This window comes from Nelumbo nucifera, chromosome 5 (genome assembly GCF_055504915.1).
Source record: "Nelumbo nucifera cultivar China Antique chromosome 5, China Antique-T2T, whole genome shotgun sequence".
NCBI lineage: Eukaryota > Viridiplantae > Streptophyta > Magnoliopsida > Proteales > Nelumbonaceae > Nelumbo > Nelumbo nucifera.
The window spans coordinates 29,818,934-29,832,958 of record NC_142653.1 but is presented as its reverse complement, the minus strand read 5'-3'; the positions used below and the strand labels follow the sequence as shown (position 1 = coordinate 29,832,958).

General features: G+C 34.3%; 1 protein-coding gene across 3 annotated transcripts in view; it reads left to right on the top strand.

Moving 5' to 3' along the window:
* Positions 1 to 8,732: 8,732 nt before the first annotated feature.
* The window catches only part of LOC104600077 (aspartic proteinase-like protein 1), a 48,435-nt gene continuing 43,142 nt past the window's right edge, over positions 8,733 to 14,025 (top strand). The window contains exons 1-2 of one of the 3 annotated variants that reach the window (XM_019198200.2): positions 8,733 to 8,873; positions 9,016 to 9,321. In XM_019198200.2, coding sequence (XP_019053745.1) covers positions 9,026 to 9,321 — 296 coding nt within the window. In that variant the 5' untranslated portion in view covers positions 8,733 to 8,873; positions 9,016 to 9,025. The remainder of the gene's footprint in view (positions 8,874 to 9,015; positions 9,322 to 14,025) is intronic. The other 2 variants (XM_010262900.2, XM_088889071.1) reach the window with 2 other exon arrangements.

The window sequence follows — 14,025 nt, the reverse complement described above, 5'->3', positions numbered from 1 at the left end:
TATCTCTCCTTGTTAATCATTCCATGAACTCTAAACTACTCCATTAAATTGTTTAATATTCATTTACTCATTTTCCTTTTTCCTTTTTATTTTTTTTATGTTTTTTCATTTTTATTTTTTTCTCTTTCTTCTCCTCGTTAATCTAATAAACCAAAAGCAAATTGATTTGGGACAATCATTTCAGTCCCACATAAGCCTGGGTCTACATCAAACCCACAAATTTTAAGTAAACAAATATCAGTTTAAATATTAATTGATACAAATATCATAAACAGCTAAATCACCTACAAATAATGAGAGAGAAAGAGAATTCTATGACATAGGCCCCACCCCTTCCATCATTGACGTATTTTAGGATATTTCTATAGGCTTCTTCTATTATTAGCCTAATATATTCTAAAGATAAAGAATTTTACTCTCATCCAAATTCCATTTATCTGTTTCCTATTCAAATTCTATTTAATTTGTTGATTTTTAGAAAATTATAATTTGAAACCCAATAACTAAAATTAATAAAAAATCAACTAAAGTTAATAAAAATATTAAATTTTAGCAAGTTTTTTATCTAGAAACTATTGAAATAATTAATATCAATAGTTCCTAAATTAAAATTTAAAATACATTTTGAATTCTATTTAAAAATAATTAATATTAACAATAAAAAGTAAAAATATTAAATATAATAAAATAAACCATTTGCATTTCATATAAAAATTATAAAAAAATAATTAAAATAATGAAACTAATAATGGCCCAATTATAAATGTCATAAGACTTCTTCTACTTAGGGATGATTATTTATAAATTAGCCCAACTTGGCTAGACCTACAATTTCTAGGCTTAAGCAACTATTATCTTCTTAACTAGTAAACTAGGTCTATTTCAAATCTACACCAAGTCCACACATAATGTGGGTAGTAGCGCTATGAAACAGATTGGATTTAAAGCGTATCTAACTGCATCTGCATTCATATTTGATTGTGAAATCTCTAGAACCGCATTTGTGTCCGATTATTATGTTGGTTTTTTGAGCAGATTTGGATTTAATTTGCAATAATCTTATTGTGTTTAAAAAAACTAATTATTTTTAAAGTATATATGCATAATAAATGTATATAAATATTAAATATTAAATTTATCAATTCTAAAATTTATATAATTATATATAATATCTATATGTATACATAATTATACTACATATAATACATACATTTTTTATTGGACTCAGATTTTAGTTGGAGTGAATGGAGTTAAATCAACATTTGATCCAATTATTAATTGGATGCAAGTTCTAACATCCAAATCTAGGATAATCAGATTCGGAGTCGAATCGGGTATTAGACTTTTCGGAGTCCATTGATAGCTCTATCAGGTAGGGCCCATGCTAAGCAATCCCTAAACTTGACCTAGAAGTTATATACATATATATTTAGATAACAAATTATATAAATATATAGTTAGATTTTTTTAATAATACAGGCAATCTTGTCCTTGTCCTAGGCCTAGACAAATATTATTAGCTTGGGGTGTGGGCCAAGATGGGGCAGGCAACCTTAAAAACTATTAATATACCGTCAAAACTATTAGTAATTTTTTATTTAAAAATAGTTAAAACCCAAAACAATGTATGCATGGTTGTAATTGATTTGGTTTATTCTAATTACAAATGCCACATTGCTCTTAGAGGTGCAACTTGGGGGTTGGGTCAGGTTGAAGATCAAGGTACCAAAGCCCAACCCAAAGTCTTAAACCTTGAGCTCGGGGTTAGATTAATTTAATTATGACTACAACCTAATTTATATATTTACTAATATTTACAAAGTTGCAACATTTATTCATTAATAAAGTAAAATGAATAAAACATAATACGAACATATAATATGGAAAAAGATAATTATTTTACTAAGTACATGCTAAGCACAAACAAATGATGGAAAGGGAATGACATGGTCTTGGACAGTTCTTGATCAAATAATTGGGAGGTTAAAAAATGGAGCAAAAAATAAAGAGTAGTGATTGAAAACTAATTGAATTTCGTATTTATATTAGTCTATGATTCAAAAAAAATACTAATAATATATCTCTCTTCACCATTACGAAACCACATACAGTGAAATTCCCTATAAATAAATCGCAATCACAGGAATGGCGGATTAATCCATGAAATAATGCTGATATCAAATATCTTCACCAACGGAATTATATTATTTTTTTTTGGCTGAATAGATAGAGCCTAATTGCAAATATCCCCACTTCCCATTTACACAAGAGATTATACCATTTAATTAGAGATACCCAGATTCTTCATTTTATCTCAAGTACCTATGTAAAACATAATATGACATGGGTATCAGCTTGTGGTGATGTCTCAAGACTCGGATCCACCAAATCCATGTCTTGTTTGTTCAAAGTGAAAATTTGACATATAATCTATACCCAGTTGGTTAAAGATACACATACACCCAACAATCTATTTAATAAAATACTTGTTTTGGTGAATCTGACTCCTGGACATTACCCTCATTGGAGACCCAATGCCCACACCAAAGTAGGTGTAGCATAGCAACATAAGAACTATAAAATATTTTAGCTTTATATCTATTATTTTGTCCATTTTTTCCCTCTTAAAAATGGAATTTTTTCTTCCACATGCATTTTACCTTCACTTCTTAGTTACATTGTTACTTAATTATTGTTAGGATGATGGCTGAGTTTGCCAGGGATGTCACGTGGCAGCCTTCATGGCTATCCTCTCTTCAGTCACGTCGACACCATGCGTAATGGAAGAGCACAATTAAGGAGTGTCCTACACAGACAAATAAGCGGATTTCGCCGAGGAAAATAAAACCTCCCGAAGACCTCAGCGGAGGACCTCATCCCAACAACCCTGGAAGCCCTATCCATCTATAACATATACACCCAACTATAAATAGGTATTCCCCGCTCGAGGTAAGGGACTTTTGAAATAACACTCTCTGATAATCTCGACACTATCTCTTCTGCTTGGACCAGCATTATTCTATCCTGCTTGGCCCGACCACCTCTTTCTCTATCCAACTAACTTAAGCGTCAGAGTACCTACCTGGGGAGCAACTCCTCAGGCTTCTGACATTTCTCCTGGTTGCAGACCTTAGTATGTGGCCTCATCTTTCCACCTCGACCTCGTCTAGTTGGCAAATTATTTGATTGTGTCCTTGGTTCAGAACACCTCAAATCAGACAAACATCAATTCCTGAAATTGGATATTTGCATATTGTGTCATGCTAGATTCTAGCAAGTAGCAGCCTCCCATAAAGTAAATGAGATATTGACTGATGAAGGAAAGATGAAATCCAATGAAATAAAGGGATAAAGTGTTAGCTATGGATAAAACTACAAGGTGCCCATTTCTTTGCTTTTCAAGAAGCCAGAAGTAAAAGAGAGAGGAAAAACAATGGACTAAAAAAAGGTAAGTTGATGATCAAAAAATGACTCGACTCAAGTACTTCTAAGGTTGTATTTGGTTTCGTGGGATTTTATTGAAAAAATGCCACCACATCAGTGCCACATGGTCATTGGTGTTTATTGCATATAAAGCAAAATGAAACAACTGTTTGGTTTCACCATTTATCAAATAAATGGTAGAATGAAACACTTTGATTTTTGTGCATGGGGCATTTGGGGAAACGTCAAATTCTTGTTTCTCCCAACATTCTCATCGTTTCTTGAAACTAAATGTTGATGTGGTCCACTTTAATGGGCATTAATCTGAGGTGGAGAGTAAAAAAACGTTTAAAGTGAAACCCAACCAAACAACAAAAACAAGAAACGCTTAAAGTGAAATAGTACAAATAAACGGCCTATCTATAAACGCCCACATAACCAAACACATACTAATTGAGCATTCTAGACATTTGAAGATTTTAGTCCCAAAGGCCTTCAAGTATTTTATCACCAGAAGCCTTTAAGTATTTTATCACCGGAATATTTGAATGGTTTTGGATATTTCCAACATACTGTAGGTGTTACATCAGGTACTTGTTTCAATGGTTGTCAAGTTAAAATGCCCCTTTAACTGAAAATTCGTCACAAGAATCAGCATTATGAATAGTCAAAATAAAACAAGATAACAAATTACAACTTAACTCAAGGAATGCTAGGAAGTATAATACCCAAATTAAATAGGGTTTAATAAGATATCCATTTGTGAAGCAAAGTGGGATGAATTCAATTCATTGAAAAAGATACCGCGGAATTAACCACTATCAGCATACTTTGTGTAGGTTGTGTTTGTTTTTAGCGTAAAACTCCATTGACCTTCCAATCTGTATTTGTCGGTGTTTGTTTTGAATGTAATTTTACAACAAAATTTGATGTAAATTCCACTCACGGTAGAGTTTTACACCGATAATCGATGTAAAGATAACATCGACAATCATGCATTTTCACTTTACAACGGTTCACTCATTTAAACCGGTTAGTATTGAAGTCCATTGATGTATTTTTACACCAACAAATATTTATCCCGAAAACAAACACAATCATGGTAGTCATATTGATAATTTGCTTTATCAAAACTATAATTTCGAGGGAGGTGGAGTGAGACACATATGTGATCCTATAAATGAACCAAGTTGTTATTGGGTTGGTACATAGGATGAAGTACTTGCCAAAAGAATATTATAACTTAGAAGATGAGGTAATTCAAATTCATGGTTGTGCTTAATGTGTAGGTACCTGCATCATTAGAGCACCAAAGCATTGATGGAAATTGAAATAAACCATGTTGATGATGAACATGCCTTTAACATTCCTCCTAAAGCTTTATTAGTTCATTAGCCAAAATAGCCTTAAGTCTATGGTCCATGGGACAACTGTCGACATCACCTAGGATAGGAAAACAAAAAGGAATAACACTTGTAAAAAGTAAAAACTCTGTATCAACCTCAACATCCTTTTGATTTTCCTCCCTCATTCATCTAAACAACCAACCCCCAACCCTCTTAATCTCTTAATTATTGAAAAAAAAAGGAACCATTGCTCCAAATCATTAATTTATTCCTCTGTTTTTAATGCAGAGATCCTATCTTAATACTTTTCTTGCATATTCTTGGGTTAATAGTAGATAAGGGAAACTTTTTGCCCTTAATATCGATAAAGAATACTATTTTTATATAATAACCAAAACATGGTATTTTTTTTGGGAAAATATCAAATAAGGGTAATGTTACTGTTGATAGTCTTCCTCTGCCTCTGTGTAAGTCCTCTAGCGATGGCCTACAATTCATGAAGAGAGGAGAGTCACTGAAGAAATAGATGGAAATTCTCGTTGAGCTCAAAGCCAACAACAAATAAAGAAAGAAAACTCTGTTGGGGACTTGAAAGAAAACTCTTCTCTTTTCTATCTCTTGACTGAAGACGATGAGTCTGTTAAGGACATGACAAAGCAAGAACATCTTCAAGACAACTCCATGGTTGAGATGCTGAGTTTGAAAGAAATTAAGTGCGATTCTCATAATCTCCAAGATCATATGAGATTGGAAAATCAATTAGGATGAAAAGAGAGGAAGAAGGAAAGATGAGAACCCTTTCAGGTCATGTAATCAATTACCAACGAACGAATGTGAAGATAAACATCCCACTAATGACGCCTAGTTGTACCCTCTTAGTGATCATTTACTTGGTTTGGGATGATTTGATTAACCAGGTGGACCAGAAGGAAAGAATAAGTTAAATATCAATAAAAAGAAGCTACATCATGCCAAGAAAATGATCAGAGGAGCTTTCACTGAGCTCTATAAAGGGTTAGGTTCGCCATGACGAACAAGATGAACTCATTGCTTATTTGAGGGCAAAGACAGTGATTTGCGGATTCTCTATAAATGTTAATAGAGAAGGGTTCACCATGATCATCAAGACGAACTCATGGCTTATTTGAGGGCAAAGACAAACTAATTTGTGGATTCTCTGTAAACGTTGGCAGATAAGAGTTTGTCATGAGTTATTAACGACAAACGTCACTTGCTCAGCGCAAGTTTACTGAGGAGGAAGATGAATGCCCTTATTTGATATTTTCCAAAAAAATATATATTATTTCGGTTATTATATAAAATATGTTATTTTTATTGATATTAAGGGCAAAAAGTTGCCCTTAACAGCTAGAAACCCCATATTCTTTGCCACCTAAGAAGAAAGTACCCAACTTCTTGCCTTCTTCAACAACTTATTTTAGAATCTTAAAACTCACCTTGTCAATGTCATTTCAATTATCCTTGTAAAATCCTCCCGTGCATGTACGGATCCCCGGTTCCCCGATAGTAAATTAATATTCCAAAAGCTACAATGTCAACAAATTGGGATCAATGCGGGTCCACTTGAATCTAGAGCCAACCCCCCAGTGCTCCAACTCGAATCCAACCCAATTCATCTTAATAATGCATAATTTCCAAACCTGATACCGATCTGATTTGACCCGTAATATTTCGATTGTATTTTTTAAGAGCAAATTTCTTAAGCTACCCTTATTGATTAGTTAATTGACAAATCTACCCTTATCGTTTATATATTGTCTTAGAGTATCCCTAAGTTTTTTGGCAATTGACTAGCTCTACCCCTACCGTTAGCATCTGTTAGTGTCCTATCAAAATCCGTACACATGTGACATATAATGTTTTTTAAACCCAATATTACCCTCCATCCCTATTCTATAAGTCAGGTAAGAATCATCATCAGTGAACAGTTATCATCATTGTTTCAGTCTTCATTGATTCTTCACTTGTGATTCTTCGCCGATAATTCTTCATTGCCATGAGTCATGACTCTTCTTCTTCTCCTTCTCCAAAGCTATATTGTCGTTCTAGTTCCACCAGAGATCGTTTGTCAACTAGGTCAGTTCGTTGAGGGAGGAGCACCAGAGAAATTGTGACTTGTATTGAAGTTGGCCATTGTTGTTTGACACCACTGATCTGCTGTTGATTCACATGGAGCTATAGAAATTAGCGTTCCTGAAGAACCTAGACATCATTGTTGGTGAGAGAACAAAAAACAATTGGAAGAGAAAATTGGACCTTCGCGACAATTGACCTTCTATTGCAAGAAGAGAAAGAGGGGGTTTCCCGTTCCACACACACACACACACACATATACTAGTAATTAAGCACATACATTGCACGTGAGAAATTTTGTTCATATTAATTACTTGAATTTTAGATATATATTTTTTTATATATTATTTTGATTACTTGTACTTTTTATTTTTTAAAGATTTAATATATCATTGGTTAATGCATTTGGCCCAAACCTCTAATCCACAACTCAAAAAGGAAAATAATTTGATTTGTAGGTTGACACTAAATTTTATATTACATTTCCGTCATTGATAATGAGTGTATATTATTTGAGATATACCCAATATTTATTTTTATTAATATATAACATTAGATATGTGCCCAAATTTTTTCTATTTTATTTTTGTTATTATTTATATTTCTATTTTTAAAAGTTTTATTATTGGATTATGACATCATTTCATTTATAGGTTTATTTTAACTTTGGCATTCCATTTTCATCATTAATAAAATTACTTCTTACATTTTATATGTATTTTTGTTTAGTATAATGAATATGCAATATTATATATATGCCAATTTTTGTTTAGTATAATAAAATTAATTCTTACATTGCATATATGTTATTTATTTATTTTTAAATATATTATTTATATTGCATTTTTGTAAATTTATTATATTACTTATTTTCTGTTATAAAAAACAAGTATATATATGATCAAAATAGTTGAAAATATACTTGTGTTTTTTGTGTTTATTTATTTAAATGGTTACATCTTATTTTTCTTTTAATAATTTATTTATTTATTTTTAAAAAACCAGATCGGATTGAGTGGGATCCAAAGATATGATGGTCTCATTGGGTTCGAATTCAAACCCATACTTATGAGATCCGATCGGATCTCCCCTTAACAATGTCGGATCAGATACAACGTCATTCGAATCCAATTAGAATTAGATCGGTTTGCATCCCTATAGAGTTACTTTATATATACAGAATATCATAACTCAATGAGACAGGTCATTTCAAACCCGAACCCAATTTGGGTTAAAAAATAAAAACTATGACCGGACCCTAAAGCCAAATACGCATAACCCTAACCCGACCCACTGACATCCTTATATAGGAGTGTTTTGGTCCGGTGTCTCGTAGCCTGCAACAACCAAACCCCACCACCTTTATAATAAGTGAACGAGAATGAGAGTATAAGGTCCTCTCTCCTGCAACACGTGGTGTCCACGCGCATTCCTCCAAACAGAAAAGGTTATCCGTCTACTGTCGTTGCCACCTTGGGCTTAGCTAAAGTACATAAACAAAATAGAAAATACGATATCACATCTGCGCCCCACAAACACCTCATATGCAGCGGTGCATTGGGAACATCTCCCGAAGTTCTGAGTAGGAGATGTTTCCACTACACGGTCGGATATATTGTGGGGCGTTTTTGGGCCAAGTGTGAATTCAGAAAGTTTCACATTTACTGCCATGTGTTCGCATTACATGGAGAGTGGTTGCGGCGACTGCAAAAGCGACTGTTTCTCTACTCAGCTACTCTCGCTTCCCTTCTCGCTTTTCTGGTTTTCGAGTTTTGCGCCTGCGTTTTCGGGTGCGCAAGGTGCATAGCGCGCGAGATAGCGTTGTCGGGTAAATGAAATCTCCATCCGAAAGTTCGAAACAGTGTTTCTGAAAAGCCCGCATTTCTCGCTCACTCTGATATTCTTTCTGTTTCTGCCCAGCTGGGTTGGTGTAGAATGTATTTACTCTTCCTATCAAAATAGTTGAGAAAGGAAAAGCTTCTCTTTCGTGGTTCGTTTGGATTTGAAAATGTAACTTCTGGAAAATAAACCCTAGATCTCCTTCTCTCTCCGAAACCATAATTTCTCTACTTTGATTGAACCCTCCATTTTCTCACTGACTTCTAACAATCAATTATGGTGCTTACTTTTTAACGTTTTCACTTGGCTTCAGATCAGTCACCATGTCGACTCGATTTGTGGGTTGTTTGTTACTGGCGTTTATTCTCGTGGAGGGCTCTCTGGCTTTCACATTCTCTTCCAAGCTCATCCACCGATTCTCTGAGGAAGCGAAGGCTTACAGGGGTCGTAGAAATAGGGAGCTTCTTCGTTCCTGGCCCAGGTGGAGGAGTATGAAATACTATCAGTTGCTTGTAAGCAGTGATTTGCAACGGCAGGAGATGAAGCGCGGGCCCCAGTATCAGTTTCTTTTTCCATCTGAGGGGAGCAATACTATGTCATTTGGGAATGATCTTGGATGGTTAGTTCGATCACTCATTTGCCGATGCTTTTTTGTTTCTTACTTTCTTGTAAGGCCATTTGTTTTCCGATGTTGGATTGATTCAACCATTGAGTTCATGGGTTCTAAGCCTTGTTTTTTTTTTTTTGTATTTTTCCTTATTTTTTCATTGGTTATTTGTTTTCCCCCCTCCACGAATGAGTTATGCATATTTTGCGTATCCATACAAGCGTTTTGTGGTTTAATGGTGGGAGTATCTGAAAATCGCACATTTAGACTTTACATTCCCATTCATCAAAAAGAAACTCTACCTGTTCATACAGAAGCATTTTTCCCCTAACGGGAATCAGGGCTCAACGCGGGCCTTTTTTTTTGTTTTGGGTAAGTGGTAAAATAGTATCGAATTGGTGTACAGAGGGCGAGACACCCTCGCAAAAATTTACAACGAGCTATATATGTATCAATGTAGCATCTACAGTGTAAGCATTAGACTCGTAAAAAAGACCGAAACCCAATCATCCTTAAATATGTCAACAGTAACTCCAGAAAATTGCTGTATCACTCTCAACCACCGAATGAGTGTCCATTCCACTCTGCAAATCAGCTCCTTCAGTTGGTGTAAACGTGGACCCTAGTTTGAATTCCATTATTTGGAATAGATAGAGTTCATCTTGTGACTACTGACAGGAATCATTGGTGTATGTTATTCTGCAAATTCATTTTAATCTAATGATCATGCCTGGGTCTTATAGTTTGGCTCAGTTAACCTACTACAAGACATTGTATTTGCGTTCTTTTTTTGGGTGATGGGTTGGTAAATATCAGAATCCACGATGTACAAGTCAACTTGGTTGAATCTATTATTCATGGTTGGCCACTTGGTGAAGTTGACTCCAGTTTGAATTGCTTTGGACATTTCCAAGTTGCACACCATAATTAGAGTTCCATTCTCGGTGTTGTGTACTTGTGTTGGTCTATTCATATTTAGATGAACTCTAAAAATGAATTAGTGGTTCTACTTAGAAGAATTGACACTCACAAAAGTGACGTTTCAAAACTGTACGGGACCTTGAACCTCAACAGCTGAATGGTTAATGAATCTACTAACTATTCAACTGTTCATCATTGTAATACCATGAAAGTAAATGGCTGATATTGGAATAGAAAACCCAAATTTTATATTTATAGCTTTATGGGGAGGATTGGGATTTTCTATCTCCTATTTTGTTTAAGAATGTGTTTGATAAAGAACCCACCCAAACAACAGCTAATTAGGTGGCTGGAATGGGCTTAAGCAAGCTGGAATTAGGTTACAAATCCCTTAGTTTGTTACTTTGAGATTTAGCTTAGGTTTATCCAACAAAGTAAGCTGGAGTGAACTTAATAGAGTTTAAATAACCAACAAAAACAAGTGAAAACTGAACCTGTAAGTTGGTAAAAGGGGTTAAACAAGGGCTATTAGGAATGGTTAAAACATAAACATGTTTTGGTTAAGTACTGTGCTGTAAGAGGAAGCTGTAGAGGATTTGGAGTTCTCGCGGGCAAGGAATTGGAAGAAGAACATTAAGATAGAAGTGAAGGATTTGGTACTAGAAGAACTATTCCACCAAAAGGAGGTTACAATGAAGGTAAGGGAAGGAAGAAAATGAACGGTGTTCTTGGTGGGGGAAGCAATTCCGTGGTTTCAAAGCTTCTTGGATGGAGCCAAGCAAGTGAGTTGGTTTGTGGATTGGAAGGAAGAGTCAGCTGAAAACTGCATATAAAGAGTATTTTGTAGAAAGGAGGAATGCTAAAGGGTGGTATGTTAGCTTGACGGAGAGGTTTACGAAAGGAAGGAGATAGATGATTATCATACTAGAAGGGAGAAAGCTGGAAGGGTGGATGAGAATAGCAGATGAGTTATACCCAAGAGTTAAAGTATTGATATCGAGTATTGTATTAGATAACTCGGATACAAACAAAAACATGAAAACACTTGGATACGCTAGGAAAATGAATATTAATTCTATAAATATATTACTAACAATAGGTTTAATGTCAAAATTGTAACAAATAATGTGTAAATACATAAGAATTGTATATTTTGATGGTATATATGAAGAAATATATTACAATTAATATAGCAGAATGCATAGATATCATACAATTTTATTGATATGCATCAATCATGATTCCAAGAGACATATTATTGTAGATTTTTACAAATTAATATATGCACAAAGCCATTATTATCTTATTTTATATTAAAGTCCAAGGCACATATGCAACTATTATATTTTCAATTATTATATCATTTTTTTTTTCTGTTTTACTAATAATTTTTAACGTTAACAAAAATGTAAATGAAAAATTAATTCTCAAAATTTTGGTAAACGATATTTTCATTTTTGTAAACAATAAATATGTTATTATAAAATGCAAATCAAAATATTAATTGATAATTTATAAAAATATATACTCCTAACATAAAATATATCAAATATATTTAAATTTCAAAGATACATATTATATGAAAATTCATAAATTTTAATTACTACAATAATTATTTCATTATTAATGTTTTTATTTTTATGAATTTCTAAAATAAAAAATAATTTTGTTAGTGGATTTGATAGATTCAATTTATATTACATTTTTAAATAATATTTTCATTTTTTGTAAATAATAAATACATGGTTATTTAATGCAAATTAAAATATTAATTAATAATTTATAAAAATTTTGAGAGATATATATATCATGTGAAAATTTGTAAATTTTAAGTATTAAAATAATTATTCTATTATTAATATTTTGAAATTTCTTTAAATTAAATATCAACCTTTTGATATAAATGTTGGTTTGTAGATTATTTATTCCATTGGTTTATAAAATATTAATTTTAAATATTTATTCTTTTTAATTTGTAATTGGAGTTGTTGAAGATAAGTGTATGTTGGTTGTTGGGATTTTATGTAGATATTATGTAATACAAGTGTATTTGGCTTAGTGCTTAAAGATGCATCACTCTAGTCTTGGTCGCTAGGCGAGTTAGGGTTTTAGGTTTGGATCACGCTAATAGTATTTCTTATATTGAATTTGCGCTTCGACGCTTGTTGACAAACCAATGTTCTATATGCTTTCGTATCGGTGCGTATCGGATTGTATTGGATGATACTGCACGATCACATTGATATGATGGCGTATCGGACCTATATGCACGATTGGAAGGATACACTTCCAGTCATAGCATATCCTGTGTTGGTATGACCTGATATCGATACGATACGCCCTGTATCGGGTGTATCGTATTGATATTTTAATCCTTGGTTATACTAGGTTGGATTAAGGCACTGGAACAAAGAAAAGAATGAAGAAGAAAGTAAAAAGATGATGGAAAAAGAAAGCGAAGTGTTGAAAAAGGAGGATATGAAAGATAAGAAAAAGGATGGAAAAGTTGGGAGTGGAAAATGAAATGGATGCAAGGGATATAGTGTCAGTGGTTTCTTGTGTTTCGATACAAAAAATGGGGATAGAAGGAGAGAGGGGGGATTGGGAACGGAAGCTGGTTGTGTCGGAAAAGCAAGTGGTGAAAGACTGGAAGGGGATTCTGGAGGAAGTATATAAAAAGCTAAACCTTGAAAAAAACGGCTATACTTATCCACTTTGATGACAAAACAACTATTCTGGATGTGGGGGAGAAAGAGCTTGACTTCACCATGGTTGAAACACAAGGGTTGGTGACAATAGAAAATTGGTGTCCGTCTTGCAATACGAAAATCTTAGACGGAGGTTGCATCTAGCTGAAACTTTTGGGTTTACTGTTCAACCTTTGAAGGAAACCCATGTTTGAAAAGATTGCCATGGCGTTGGGAGGAGTCCTCATTTCTTTCAAGAAACTAGATTTGCGGGCAGCAAGCTTGAGAGTTGTTGGGGTGAAACCTGAAGCAATCCCTCGTTCTATAGATGTGTTGGCTGAAGGAGGCTGGAGCAGAATCTGGATTGCTTTGGTGGTGGAAGCAACGCTATGGCTTGGGAGAGCAAAGGTTGAAGAAGATGGTGATGTGGCGGGCTGGGTTACATGTGGAGCCGCATAGAAAAAGGAGAAGCGACAAGTAGGAGAACACGTGTTATGCGTATATAAAAACAAAAGAGGGGAGGATGTAGCTATGGTGCCAAATTTCTAGGAAAAGAACACGTTTTCAATTAACGAAACAAATGAAGTGGGATTTAGCCAAAATGAGGGCCTAATGTTAAGAGAGGTTGCGTCGAGGGACAAGGAAAGTCAAATATGATCGGCCAAGACCAATAGTAGTGAACCAATGGGTTATTCTATGTGTAAAGACCCGGTTCAAGAGGATGTGGACCAAGATGCACATGATCTTTTTAGTGAACATGTGAGTTCTAAAAGAGAAGCGGTGATAGACAAGTCACAAGGCCTATCATCATCTCATGGGTCAGTGACCACAAACGAAGGACAAAAGAAGGGGTGGCTACAATGGCAGCAGCGGAGCCGACCATCAATCGAGCACCCCAATCCAAGATTCGCATGAAAAAGACAACGATGGGGGGATGATAGCAATGTGTATTGGAATAGCTCTGTGGTCGATGATGAATGGTTATCATCAAATGAAGATTCGAGCATCGACATTATTCAAGATCATGTAGCTCCACTAGTGTTGGAATTAGAGGACCTATTTTTGGAATATTTTGTCAATTTAAACATTAAAGAATAGGGGAAAATGG